Below are 15,494 nucleotides of genomic sequence, written 5' to 3' on the forward strand. Positions count from 1 at the left end.
AGAATTACTGAATGCATGCATCATTATAAACAGGCTGTTCTGAAAGTGCTGAAATCCAAAGATGAGAAAGAGAGATCCTATTTCTTCAATGTTGGTTTCTTTTTATTGGCCCCTTGTTAAAGACCTCATAATATGGAAATATCATAAGCAATTCACGAAACAAACCTTTCTGCTTTAAAGATTAGTACATCAATGCAGATGGCTGTCCGCCCCCAAGCCTGCTTCTACTTCAGGTTTCCTCCTATTACAAGGGATTTTTCCTTCCCACCATTGCAAATTGCTCACTCATAGAGGCTTGCTCCATTATTGGGATTCTCTCCAAAACCTTAGTGCGAATTGACGCTATTCACAATTTGTTACATTATTTTGGATGTTTGTGATCTGTAGGCCAGCAGTTTTTTATTTGTTGTTTAACTATGAAATTTCATAAACCTAAAACCTCTGGAATGTATGTATGGTGTTCATATTGAATATACAGAATAAGAAAGATCTGAATAGAAAAACAGGGTTTGTTGTGAGAGGATCTGGAGGACTGCAGAGCTAAGAGCCCTGACATCTTGGCGTCAGGACAATAATCTGCCTCTTAACATCAGCAAGAACAAGGATCCAGGACCTCTACTGACAGCGCCGTAGGAGGAGGGCCCCACAGATCCTCTCTTATCCCACCCACCACAGCCATACACCTCTCACACTCCTTCCATCAGGTAGGAGGTACAGGAGCATCCAGACTCGCAGCAGCAGATTCAGGGACAGTTTCTACCCACAATCTATCAGTTCTACTGAACTACTGAAATATTAGACAGTTGGTGCAATCACTGCACACACTGTACATGTAAATACATTACCTCTGCACTACAGCCACCACAGTATTTTTAGTAATTTGTATTTATATATTTCTTTATGTTACGTATGTGTAATTAGTTTTTTTTGGGTTTTTTTTGGTTTTTTTAAGGGGCTTTGACCTAAGAATTTCATTGCTGGTAGTGACGTGCCATTGTTACCTGTATATAACTAATTAAACTTGGACTTGATTTGATTGAGCTTTATCCCAAGAAGCTATAGCCTATGCATGATGACACAGTGTCACTAGATTATCCTCTCGGCTCTTAAAAGTCATTCGGGCTCCAAAGCAAAGTTTTTGCTAATTGTCATGAAAGTTAAGCGTTAAAGATTTCATCTCATAAAAGCAGATTCGTTTAAACAGGATTTCTTTCTTTAATAATACAACACAACAAAGCATACAAACTGAACACACTGGGGCCAAGTTACTTAATAAATGTTTGTCTCCTAATGACCTGCGAGTATGAAGTCTGCTGCTTTAAGCACGGAGCAAGGGAATTAAAACGTGGATACCTGTCCCTCAGGATACAAAAACTCTTATTGTTATCTTTACACACTTGATACCTGTGAAAAATGTATCGAAAGACTTGAACTGTGACATTCTTTCAAATTAAATCAAATACACCTGTGGCTGTGGCAACCCCCCTTATGAATCAGGGAGCAGCCAAAGGTAGCTCTAAAAGTCAATAAAATGCTTGTTGGGAACACTTGCGGTTTATTTTACCACATACAAAGTGGACAACAAGCACGATGAGGACTATGGGAATACCAGGCTTTGATCCTAAAATAAAACACCATAAAAAGATTCCAAAGATTAGACAAGAAGGAGATTATTTTGTCTGAGGATCACGTCACAGGAGTGCTTTGAATACATGTTGAGATACTGCTGTACTAAATAAGTCAACCACATGGTGCCGCTAGAGGGCAAACCGACTGACGCTGAGGCGCAAATAAGCCTGAGAGATTTGCACTCAGTACGAATCAACTCGTCTTAACACGCTTTACCACAGATGTAATGGATGTCTGATAGAAAGCAGTTCTTTATGCAGATTGCCAAAATCATATAGTACAGCAGCCAGCTTCGAATCTGACCCAGGAGTTAGGCACAAAAAGTGATTGCTTGTATTCAAACAGTGAGACAGTTAGCCTATGTCAAACAAATCTCATGAATGATGTTAAGCCCCTTTGAGCAAACAACACAAACAACATTCCTGTCACAAGCTGGAAGCTGCAGTCAGATTTTAGCAAAGTGACTCCTGTGTATGCCTTATTGATCTAAAAGGCAAAAGGTGTGAGTGACATTAAAAATGTATTTTTGTTAAGGGCAGGAGAGGTTCTAACACATATAATATAATCGTTCTATTTTCTCTCTCCCCATCATCTTGTGTATCTTCAATGATCAACTATCAAATAAAGGCAAAAATGCTAAAAAAAAAAAAAGTCATCTTAAGAAGCAAAAAAAGTTATGTAATCCAGGCAGGTAGGTGACAAAAACTATCAGCAAACAGCACTTCTATAAAGAACGGGCTGTTACTGTAACTCTGATCTCTGATTGTTCACATGTAAGAGGACTCGGTGCGACCTGACTCTGAGTTCCTGTGGCAGGAGTGTCTTTTGTCAGTGACACCAGCAGACAGGAGACAGCGCCATGCTGCCATCAGATGGCTCTCCCAGCTGAACAGGGATCTTTGTTCCTGTAGGTGCCTGGGCAGGAGGCACTGATGATGGCACCACTGAATACCTCCATTGAGAGGTTTGTTGTACCACCCCCAACCCCTCCCTGCCTTCAACACTGACAGAGGTCACGCTAGCGTTTCTCTGTGGCCTTGTGACGGTCGTCTACAGTGACTGCCGTGCTTTCTTTTCTGTTTCAGCACTCTGTTGTAAGCTTATGTGGACAGACAAGAAGACACATAAATAAACACTGAGTGTTATCTCATCTGATAATCAGCTAATCTAAATAATCTCACTCCAGTTCTCTTCACTTATGTACAGCACAGATAATGATTGTAAAGATTGTGGGGTTTTTTGTATGCCACTTTATCCATCCAAAACACATATTTTTGAAAGAAAAGGTGCAAGCTTTATTAACTTTATTGTTTTTGTACAGTGTTTTTTGTCTTAATGTCTATAGCAGTTATCTCAAATATCAGGCCCGGGGACCAGAATCGGCCAGGCAAAGGCTTCAATCTGGCCCACCGGAAGGCTTTGGGAAATGTGAAGGAGTGAATAGAATTTGAACTTTAAATTGCATTTTCATAAGTTGGACAGCTTTTTCTATTGACAAACACCTCCCCAACTGCCATTCATACTACACCAAAAAGTTAAGAAATACAGGAGGATTACAACCCAAATCCTAGCCTACCCTAATCCTAACCCAGTATCAATATTGTTCCACAGTACTACCCTACAAACATCTATGACTTTTTCACTACAATAGTATCGTTTTTACATTTCCTGGATGCTTGTAATACTGAAAAAAAAATGTGCTTGGTTTTTCATTCGTGGGTATTACGATGACTCTGTAAAGTTTTACTGCTGCTTTTACACACTGGGATCACCTCCGGTGTCATGTCTTACAGGAAAAATGTAAAAAGTCTCTGTAACAGGGTTTACAGGGCACTACTGTGGAACAATAATAGTGACACTGACTGATCAGCACCGTGATATCCGTATCTGCTCTCGTGCTTGAGTGCAAACAGTTTCTGTGTGTGCCAAGGATACATCAGTTTACATATCTGATTCCCTGGTATGCTGGATAGCAGTTTCGATTAATAAACACTGGGATACTGTTACATAGCAGTGTGATTTTCTGCCTTGGGCCAGTGACAAACACCTATTAGATATGCAGTTTACTTCCAACTTCTCAGCCTGTAGACGGCTCTTAATCTAAGTCTATGCAAAGACATTCCCATCTTTTGTTATGTCAGTGCTGCTGCTGTAAAGGTCTTTGAAGAAACTAGAGGGTTGGTGTGAAGGTTTGCATCCCTGTCCACCTCACCCATTGGCCACGCTGACATCAAAAGCTTCTTCCAGTTAGTGTTAGCAAATATTCGGCTCCTGGTCTACAGGCTGGTTGGGAAACTGGCTGTGGACTGACCATACAGCACTAGTTTCCCACACAGTGATAACAGTCACCGTGGTGAGAAATTCACTTTAGATTAAAGTAAATGTCGGCCAGTGGTTGATAAGCCTGTGTTTTCTTTTCTTGTCACTTTGGTTGGGAAAATCTCGGAATGTGTGTTGGAAGTTCAGCAGAGCGTACTGGGTTTCCTGAATGTTTACTTCCTTTAGCGTTCCTCTCAGTGTAGAGGTTACAAAGGTAGTGAAGTAAGAATTGGTTGCTTTGCTGTGGCTGTTTTGCTTGCTTGGGTGCTTGGGTTTGGGACGGCTTAACAGCTGAAAAATAGGAACACAATTAAGGCAGAGGAGACACCTTTGGCTCTCACCATTTCCATTGTACATTGCAGTACAGTCACTATTTACTGACCTCCGTGTAAACTAGTTGTCACTCCCTGTTCGCTATATGCAGTGTGGAAAATTAAAACTCAGCTATTGCTGAGTGCTATTGTCAGCTCATATTCAATAAAACACACCGATACAGCAAATTCACAATGGGGAGATTTCGGTTCCGATCCTTTGTGGGTTTGACTTCCGATCACTCTGTTTAACAAAGGGGAAAGAGATAAAACTTAAGCTATGGTTTTTGTGCCGGTGAGTGTGTCCTGGTGAAATACAATATAGAGAAGGCAAATTCCATCTCTGCATGGCTTCTGTTGTCCTGAAAGAGATCGTGGAAAACAAGGGGGTATTTGTTTCCTTTTGCGATGCCCTCGTTATCTTTTTGTGCGATAGCTTCACTGCGGCGTAACAGTCTCAGCAAGCGGACTTGTTGAAAAGAGACGCAGTAATAAGAAGGGGACAAGGGGAAAAGTGGGAATTGCCACAAGTAGCCAGCGCATTTCTGAAGACAAATACAAAAGAGGAAAAAGGGGCACAAAGTTCAGTGAAAGCCTGAAGTGTTTGTAGTTTTTTGAGATCCTTTCCACCTTCTGTCAAAGATAGATCCTTTGGGGGTTGCATCAGGAAAAGCATCCTGCGTAGGAATCTGCCAAATCAGATAGGCAGGGTGTTACCTGCAGTGGCACACCCGTGTCATCAAGGGAGCAGCTAAAAGTCGTTTTTTAACAGGCTATAATCCAAACTGCTGGATTATACAGCACACATATTACGCTAGTGGAAATGGATTGGGATTGATGTAGGGTTTTATTAGTCTAACTTACTACTTCAAGAGCTTTGAGCTTTGGCACAGAATACTATATATTTTATGCCTTTTTTAAGCACTTTATCTTTCACACATTTATTATTTTTTATTGAACATGTCTTTGGATCAGCCCTTAATCCCAACTCCCCTCCCAAGCGAGAATTCTCTACTGTAGGCACATTGAACGTCTAATGTATCTGTTAAAGTATACCACAATTCCTTGGTTTTTACTTCCACGTAGTTTCTTTGGGAAGATCAATCCACTGTTGTTGGATTTATCTTATTTTCAGACATTTGATGTAGATAAAGTCAAACACAGTGTCAATTGTCATGATATTTATTTACAGATGGCATTCTCTGTACATGATGATTTTTACGTATACTTACATTATGTAGACACAACCACCACCAACCACAATCGGTCATTTACATTCCTTTATCATCTGTTGCCTTAAGTTAAAAGTAAAAGGCAGGCCCCCCCTTTTCTCGGGAGACGATTAAATTAACATGTCATAATGGTCGTACCAGCAAGAATTTAAGTTCACAGTGTCATTGTAAACCCCTCAACCAAATTCACGTCAAGTATATCAGCACATTCAAATCAACAGAAAGCATGTATGTAACAAGTAGTCCCCCCCCCCCCCAGATAGTTAGCATATATGTAAAAGAGCTCCAGATCAAGTCAGCGAGTGTAGGGAATTCTACAGTACAGACAGTATCAATCTTACTTTAGGAGCAGGTACTGCATAGGAAGGAATTGACATGATATAGTGACCAAACGTGATCAAAGACAAAAGAGTTTTTGTCCAAATCATTGAGGTAGAGAGAGTTGTTTGTTTCTCTGCATGACATCCTTGTCCACATGAATGCAATGTGCAGCACTTTGAAGACTGCTAGCATAACTGCAGGCTGTACCCTGGCTCCTAGGGCGTCCCACTAATACTAGCTGCCTCTATATTTTCAATATTCACCCAAGAAAACATGATTTCCCACGATTAATCCAAAATAAAGACATAATATATAAAATAAAAGGCATTTAGGATTTTGTTCACCACCACAATTAATTGTTTTCACATTAGTGGGTTCAGTGTGATTTGGTGATGTTGTGATTCATGACACAGGACCCAAGACTTGGGTTTTGTGTCGGGAAAATTCTAGATCATGTCAGAAGGCTAAAGAGGAATAAGTCTCTGTCATTATTTAAAAAAAAGACACAAGAGAATAAAATACCACCAACTTAATGACAACTTAACCAACTTAGTATGCCCATTGATTTAGCAGCACAGTTTGGTTTTCTCTGAATCTGTGTGCCGACGGGGGTTGGTCCTTAAAAATGCCAACGTAAGCACACAATTCTAATTCAACTTAAAAAAATAAAAAAAAATAAAATAAGCTCTGTATAATTTACTTTTGATAATCCTCTTCAAGAAATTGCACAAGTGCTCACAAACAGAAAATTCAAATATTGTCCTGGTTCCACTCCACATACAGCTTCTGATAAACTTTACCAGGAAGTTTGGCTCCTGCCTTACAGTGCGATGCACTTCTTCATAGCAGTCACCGAGGCAAGGCTGAGCTCGCTCGGTGCCGCTGTTCACCCGGTGTTCTCGCCAAGCTATAGGAGCTCGACCTTTTGTGAACAGACTAGGTCACTGTTGACCAGATTCCACATGTGCTGGAGGTCCGACGGGAGCAGCTTGTGCACCACAATCATGTTCTTAAAAAAACAAGGTTCTCGGTTCAACTTGCTGTTCTTATTTTTCACCAAGCCAAACGTCTTAAAGGCGTTGTGTTTGACAGGCGTGACCTGAAGTACCTCCAGGCACATGCCCAAGAAGACATCGTCGATGGGGTAAAGCTCCAGCGTGTCTGCGGCCCAGTGAAGCCTACTCACGAGACTTCCATCCATTAGAAAACCGCCTCCACCTGCGTATGGAGGGTAGTGTGTCTTGTTATACAAAGCCTGGGGGATGTGATATTTGTTGTCCTTTTTACGAATAGGCTTAGCTTTGAAAATCACATCCCCAACAAACAGGTTCTTTCTGTGTCTGCTGTTTTCCAGGTATTCAAAAATATTTTTCACGCTGACAAAGACGTCATCATCCCCCTTGAAGACATATTGCACATTGTAGCAGTAAGTATGGAACCACTTGAGGAAATGGGTCTCCTTGAGAGTCAGGTTGAAGAAGCTATCTAAGAAGTCCCACTGAAGAATATCGTTGTAAATCTGGTCTTCATACTCCACAAGTTTCTGATGATTTGCCCTTTCTGCCTCATTGGAGGACTTACCAAGAAGAAAGAGGGTCTTTATCCTTTTGCCGTCCACCACCTGCTCTCTGCCCCATGTTTTTCGGATGACCTCCCTGCGGTCATACTGAGTGGCCACTGATTTAATCACCATCAGCAGATACACCTCCCCTGTGCACTTCTCAGGGTGGTTGAGGGTCATGGGGAAATATCGGCAATGCCGATAAAGCAAAAACTGCTTGAAACTGTCCTCGAGGTTCTTGAACCACTCGTGTTTAGAAAAGTTGACATTGGCGCTACAGTTGGAACTCTTTACATCCCAAGTTGTGGGCCTGCCGTCCTCAGGGATTCTGGGCTTCTCTGTGGTGGTTGGAGCTTTTGGCTTTGACTGGTAGCTGCCAGACTTCCAGAAACTTTTTATCTGCAGGTATGAGTCAGCTCCAGATCCTGCTTCCTGAGCAGCATCCAAACGAGCGTGCCTCTCCAGCTCGAAGCTGATGCTCCCTCTCTGGACGGCCAACGCAACCACGGCTAGGAGAAACATGACACTCACCCTCTTGTACACTCTCCAACGATCTCTGCTATTCTTCCTGGGGGAAGATAAAAATCATGGGATTCCAGTTAGACACGGCAACATTATACCTTGTAATAGAGGGAAAGTTGAATATATAAACATTGTTAGTGAAAGGCATATGTGTGCAGTGTATACAAAGATTACTTCCAGGTCTTTATATCAAACAATGAGAGCTTATTTATTTATTTTTGCAGAGATTTGTGTATTGCAAAGTGACAGATGTTCATTTAGGATTATTTATTTAAAGACAATTTAAGAAAAAAACACATAAGGGCGAAAATCATCAAAACTATAACACGACACCCTCGGAGGGTACCTACATAACCCACATGTTGCTGTATAGACAGAGAAAAGACACACGGATTGTCAGCATACCCACACGTCTCCAGAGATTCATTTGTAGTTTTGTGTATGGCCTAAAATGTAGTTGGGAAAGTCCTATGACACCTGGACAATTTTCACTTGAAACGTCCTTTATAGATTACACAACCTATGGAGGCTTCACTATTACCATGTCTCTAGAGAAAAAACCCCCCACCATAGATATATAACTTTCTATAGAAGAATAGCCATGAAATACGACTTATTTAACCAGCATCAGTGCTGTCTGTGGATTTTAAAAACATGGATTGTACTTCAGATTTTCTTCTATGCCAGGCTATATGGCTCTTTATTGCATTCATGATCAATAAGACACTCCTCTATTCCTGCATGGGCCCCTCTGCTTCTGAAGATCACTATCTCCCCCCACCCCCATCCTCAAACAAAGTCCCTCCTGAAGCCACACAGTGGACATACAGCTACAAGTTACAGACAGGTGTATTTGTTCTTAACAACATCAGTAATAATAATAACAACAATAATAATGTGATTAAGTCCTTAAAACTCTATAAGAGATCGATTCATTTTGCTTTTCACTAAATATTGTGGTTTTTCTTTGTTTGGTTATTTCAAAAGCTAATTCTCAACGTTAAATTGTTGCTTTCTCCTTTTCTTTTCCTTTCTTTCTTTCTTTCTTTCTTTCTTTTTTACTTATCTGACAAGCCCACTTTCTAATAGACTTTAAAGATACAGAAAATCAGGTGAAATAAGTGAAAAAGAGGTTACAGTCAGATCAGACGAAAAAAAAAAAAGGATAAACTATCCGTAATTAAATCTTTTAATAAAATGCGCCACTTACATTTTTCCTTGTGCGTCAGATTCTTTGTGATGATGTGCCGGCGATGATCGATTAGTTTTGAGTGTTTTTGTTGTTGTTGTTGTTGTTTTTTTTTTTAAAGGTATAATGACTTTGCTTTATGTAATTTCCGCTTCTTGGAAAAATCTAAATATTCCTTTCCATCGAAACAGTCTTAAAGCATCAAGCGTTCCGTTTAAGAGAGAGTTTAAAGGTTTTCAGGGACTGTGGTGCGAATGTGCGCTGTATGGTCTGCGCCGCGGAGAGTGCGCTCAGGCGCAGAGATCCGCCTTTAAAAGCTCAGCCGCCGTTACGTAGCCTAGACTACACACACAACAGTTAATGAATGAACAGAGAGGGATGCATAGTGTCCACGACAGGCCAATTAATCATCAGTCGACTACCCTTAAACCTGCGACAAAGCAAATATTGAACTTCTTGTCATTTTATTTACTTACGTAGACGTATGTCGTCTGCATGAGGCGGATGAAGAGTGGAAAGGTGACTTGTCCTGATCACATATCTGTGAGGGTATGGAGAGAAGGCAGAGGAGTTTTTCACCAGTATTCAACAAAATTGTGGATTCCTGAGGAATGGAGAAGAAGCGTGTGGGCGACTTTCAAGAGCAAGGGTCATGTACAGAGCTGTAGTCGACTACAGGGGGATGAAACTTATGATCCATGCCATCACGTTATGGGAAAGGGTTGCTAAAGCTAGGATAAGAAGAGAGGTGATCATCAGTGAGGAGCAATATGGCTTTAAGCTGAGAAAGAGGTCCACAGATGCAATGTTGGCTTTGAGAATGTGGATGTAGAAGCATAAATAAGTCAAGAGGAGCTGCATGGTGTCTTTGTGGCGCTAAAGAAAGCATGCGACAGGAAATGTGGTATTTGGAGAAAGTCTGGAGAGGTAGATGTATGCACTGGAGAGAAGAGGAATGACATGGTGACAGAGAGATAGCAGCAAGACTAAAAGAGAGGGTAGCAATGCTATGATGAATGCTTTTGAGGAATCGTGTGAGGGTTTATATTGTCCCTTTCCTGATCACTCAGGGACAGATCAGGATAGACAACAGTAGAAACGAGTACATCAGAGGGACAGCTCAGGTTGAGAGGCTTGGAGACAAAATTAGGCTGGCGGTTGGACATGGATATGTTGAATATGGAGCTGTCAGGCAGGAAGAAAAGAGGAAGACCACAGAGACAGTTATGGAGGAGGAAGGAAGACCCATATCTTTTGTAACAAGAAAGATTTATCCAACTAAATTGTATATATAGTTTTGATTATTTATCTAAAGAAACATAAAGTGGTAGCTCGCGCTTTGCTCTCCTCTGCATTTTCATATTCCACTTGTTTGTACCTCTATAAATACCGTGACGTGCTATAGCAACATAAGCCCTTTATACAGAACAGTAACCATTAACTTTGTCAGATAAATGCAGTAGAGTGAAGTCAAGCACAATACATAAGTCCCATGAAATGTCACACAGCTGAAAGAAGAAAGAATTCCTTTGTTTTTTTAAGGCAGGTATTTGAATATAATTGTTGGAACCAGTGTTTTTGTTAACATCTGGCGTAAGTCCTGTAGAAATGTTTGCAAATAAGAATCAATCAGCGATATTACATTACAGGAAGTCTTCCTCATTTCTCCTCATTTTTACAGTCTTTTGAACAGCCAGAGAACTCAGTTGTTAAGGTCCAACCTCAAATTGCGTTAATCTAATGAAACTCCCAAGATATCAGTTATCAGACTATTATTAAGTAAATCTGACACTAAGCCCCGTTTAGCTTTAGGTTCAGTGTTTTTGTTTTTTACTGATATTCTTGTTCTTTTCTATGGCTGTAGCCACTACAGAAGAAAAAAGCAAGTGATACACTCTGTCCCCAGTATTTTTGCATTGTGATGTGGCCGAAAGCAGCTGGTTATCCCAAATTATTTATTCTAAACTGTGAATTAGTGTTAATAATTGATTAGATATCCCACACGTTTGAGCTTTTACCTTTTAAGTAAGTGTTTCTTTATTTGCCGTATGATTAAATCTGATTTACTCTCCAAAAAAAACAACCCTCTCATCTCTTAGTGTACATCTCTTTTCCGTGGGATAGTGTGGATGGGATTTTTTTGTATAAGCAGAAAAGGCTTTTTTTAAGCATTCCCACTTTAAAATCGATTATTTCAGGTGTATATAAATCTTTGGCCTGTCACATTATTCTCTAGGAAGGGCAAAATAAATAACAGAGCAACAATGATTTGCTAAAGTATTGTAATATTGCTTTATGGTTGTCCACTGACATCAGAGGAGGTGCTGGGGTCAATGAGGCAATGCAGAGCAAACTACACAGTTTTTTTTTAATCAGGTCTGTGGCCATTGACAGCCATTGCATGACAAAGAATTCCTTTTTCTTTTGACATCGCATACAAGTGATGCCTTTGATCCATTCTCAAGGAAGATTTGTTTTTTGGATAAAAGCATAACTTTAATGTGAGTCACAAAACTTACTTACTCTGAAACAAAGGGAAAAATCCCAAATGAATCATTACATGTTTAATCAATAGATTAAATTAAATAGTGGCTGAAACTCTTGCTTGCAGAGCTGCCTTAACCAAAGCTGCTCTTAACCCTCGCTGTGGCAAACCGTGTGTTTCCGCCTCCTCGTTTTCTGGAGAAAGAACAACAAAATGTCTGTCTGCGCTTCAAAACAGGAATTTTTTTTAATACGAACACAGCTGCGATCCAAAACCTCTCCTTCCTCTGCTTTTCTCCCCATTTCCTGAATCCAACCAGTCATCCTTCTCGGGGCCATGTGCATCCTGTTGCCTGCTGGCTGTGTTTTTTCCGTTTTGATTTTTTTTCAGCCCCCCCCCCCATCTTATGTGGATTTAGTCTGTAACAGTTCTGCAGACGAGTGAGTTGGATATGGAAATCACAGTACCTGATCTTTTCCCCTGGCCACTTTGCTGACAACATAAGGACTGTCAGCTGAAGAATGAAAATAGAGGAATCAAATCTGCAATGCATATATATATATATATATATATATATGAAAAGAAAAGACGCTACATGATCTAGATATAAAGAGCTTGCAGGGATGATTACTCCATCTGAAAGCAAATATAATGTTCTCAAAGAAAGATTAAGGCCAGAGTTGAAAGGGTTAATAATTGCTGGAGTAGATTGAATCTACTTCCTGGCACACCGGTGCTCATTTATCAGAACACCATTAAGTTTCATAAGCCACGAAAGCGTAACGTATCTTTGGTTCAAGGTTCTTTATTTGTCACATGCATAGTTATACAAGTATAACACACAGTGAAATGTAGCCTGACACGCTCCTCGACATGTGCAAAAATGGGGGGGGGTAGAGGAAGAACATTATATATATATATAAATAGTATATACATTGGGTGAATGTGCAGTAGTAGCAGCAAGCAGGTGAATTCTGTACATTAATATGAATAGACATCTGACTATTTTACAGAATAGACAATATAAACATATTTGAAATATGTTTCAAATATGAAATATGTTTCCCTCATCTGGTAAACTTACACAGTTTGACCCGCCCTTTTCATATCTGTCCTTCACGTCGACAACCACCAACAACGGTAATTGTCAAAAATCTTTGCTGGCTCCTTTATGACTTCAGTCTAATTCTGCTTATGGCGGAATTAGAAAGAGTTGAGCTGAAAGGCCTGAGAAGTTGAGTGGATGAGAAAAGGATATTCTTAATACAAAATAAAGAAAAAAAACTGCCAGTACTTTTTAGGGTTTGGGGAAGGAGAAGTTTAACACCTGAGGGACTTTGGTCTGTCGTTACTTTGTCAACTAACTAACACCAATGAACATGCTTAGGAAAATATGTCTTCTTCCTCTTAAATACAACTCCAAGCTCCTCGGTCACCATGAAAGAATTTACTGCTGGACAAGAAAAAGGTATCCTAAGGAGATTGTTTCTTTTCTTTCCTTCTTTTTTGCACTCAAGTCATCACTTGAGGACCTTTCTCTCTAAGAAAGGATAGAACAAAGGAGGTGTCACCAAGCCATGTTATAAATGCCACTTTCAGCCATGGCTACAAGTAAACACTGGGCTCCCCTTTATAGCCAACCAGACTTCATTAGGCTCAGTAAACACTAAAATAAAGTCAGATTCATTTCACTCTACGGTTTTTTCCATGCTTTGCTGATTTTGCTGACAAAAGTTTCCACTAATACCGTATTAGTGCTGATGCACCTCCTGTTTTGGTTAAAATACATGACTCATTTAGACCTACGGAAGCATACCAAAGAGAAAGCTGACTGAATGATATTAATTATATACTTGGTGTGATTTTTTTTTAAACTGCTGTTTTCAAGGTCAAAGATTGAGCTGAGCCTATAGCTTCACCCCACCTCGACTCTGCCTCGCTGTAATCTTAGCGTGATGGGTTTATTACTCTAGCCAAACTGTGAAAAAACACTCAGTGGTACTTTTCAGCTGGTATGAGTCACTAATCCCGTGCCTACCTCCTTCTTGATAAAGACACTCTGTAAACTCAAGACCCTCTCAATGGTAGGCCAGCACCTCGAGCGGCCTCTTATCTGCCATTGGTGTTTGTAAATGGGTAAATGAGTAAACCATTGAAAAAGATTTGTTGAAAGGTTAAGAAGGTGAGATTTTTTTGTGTGTCAAATACAGTTTGCAATCTTAAAAAATAGACCCTCATGCACTAATCCAGAAATGCTAAAGTCACCAACAGACAGGTCTTTCTGGGTGACTGCAGATATCAGAGAGTGAGATTTAAAGAATCCTTGAAAACCTGCAGCAGGGATTTGATCCTGTGTATACACAATAACAAAAGTTTAACTGGTTTCACAGGAATTTCCCAAAGGTTAAACATGTAACAAAAAAGGGGAATTCATTTTTTAGTCTGTTTGATTCACACTTTGTCCTTTGGATATTACAATGTTTGGTATGAATGTTTCTGTTAATATCTCATCTCTTCTAATCCTGTGTCAAATAAATCGAATACAACAAAAACAGAGAGCTTCGTGTCTTTAACAGAGCAGCTGCGGGGCTTGACTTCACGCATGTGTTCAAAGGAATGGGACAGGAGGAAGCAGGAGGTGGGGGAGACACTGGGATGCAGTCTCTTGTTGGCTGGCGTCACTCCTTTATCAGCAGTGCACATGGCTCCCTGCTGATAAACACAACTAAAGAGGGTGCCGGTGATCCTGATGACATATAGGGCTGTTTAGTAGCAGAAGTGGGACTTTTTTGAGCACAAATTAAAAAAAAAAACTTTGTCTATATATATATATATATATATATATATATGTTTTTTTAAAGTACACTATTCATTATTATGACTGAACCTGTTGTGAACAACTATATTGAAAATGTCTAACGTTCTTGGACCTTGGACATGTCACCACAGTTGGTAGCTTTCCTTAGCTGTTAGCCCCCCTCCCTTTTTTTTATCCATGCTTTTGTTATGATAAAGAGCAGCAGCTTCCACTCTGTTGCAACTGCAGCTGGTCGGTTCCAGCAGGAGTGAAGCTTTCGGGGTTACACCTGGCAGCGACAGTGCGTCAGTCTGTCATGTGCGGTCCATTTCCTTGCATTGTGCTCCTCCTCGCTGGCAGCATTCGCAGCTCAATCGGTCAACTCTCAGGAGACAGCATGGAAGGGGTATAAGGAATTCCCATCCAAATCTATCTTTCAACAGCCTTTATATTCCAGAGGTGGACTGACCATCTGTGTTATTAAATAAAGTCCTGCCAATATCTTGACACAAGTGGACTTCATTCTGTGTTATTTGTCATGTACTCTAGTAAGTTGTGTAGCTCAGGGGCAGGAATGACATGTTCCCTAGAGGGCAAGGACCCATCCTATTGTACCGTTTTCCCATACTTCTTCCCTGTGCTGTCGTGACAACAGCGTATGACAACAATAACGCCATCAGTCAATACTTCACTTAAGTACGGGCATGGATACAAGGCTTAAAAATAGGGTTTGGAGAGGACAGCAGCTCAGGAGGCAACAGATCACTGTCTGGCAGGAATGAGTCACAAAAGCTCTTAGTCACATGTTTGATATAAATGACTGCCAATAACAGCAGCCTGATGGTAAGCAATTTCCCCGTACGCCTCCCCTTAACCATCAACCAGTCATGGTAGATCTCTGGAGGTTTCTTCCTGTTAAAAGGGGTTTTTTCCTTCCCACTGTCACCAAGTGCTTGCTCATAGGGGGTCTGTCTCATTGTTGGGGTTTCTCTCTATTACTGTAGCATCTTTACCTTACACTATAAAGCACCTTGAGGTGACTGCTGCTGTGAGCTGATGCTATTTAAATAAACTGAACTCAATTTAAAGCAACGGAGAAAAAAATGGCAAGTAAAAGAAGCACTGGAG

The 15,494-nt window shown here is 40.5% G+C and overlaps 1 protein-coding gene across 1 annotated transcript; it reads right to left on the reverse strand.

The window, feature by feature from the left end:
• Window positions 1-5,425: 5,425 nt before the first annotated feature.
• Window positions 5,426-9,353, reverse strand: b3gnt7 (UDP-GlcNAc:betaGal beta-1,3-N-acetylglucosaminyltransferase 7). Its single transcript, XM_084954371.1, has 2 exons — window positions 9,106-9,353; window positions 5,426-7,941 (listed from the first exon to the last, which is right to left on the reverse strand). Coding segments are annotated over exons 1-2 (1,224 nt in total). The 5' UTR covers window positions 9,108-9,353; the 3' UTR covers window positions 5,426-6,719.
• Window positions 9,354-15,494: the final 6,141 nt, after the last annotated feature.

This window comes from Perissodus microlepis, chromosome 15 (genome assembly GCF_051167445.1).
Source record: "Perissodus microlepis isolate ML-2025 ecotype Zambia chromosome 15, ASM5116744v1, whole genome shotgun sequence".
Lineage (NCBI taxonomy): Eukaryota > Metazoa > Chordata > Actinopteri > Cichliformes > Cichlidae > Perissodus > Perissodus microlepis.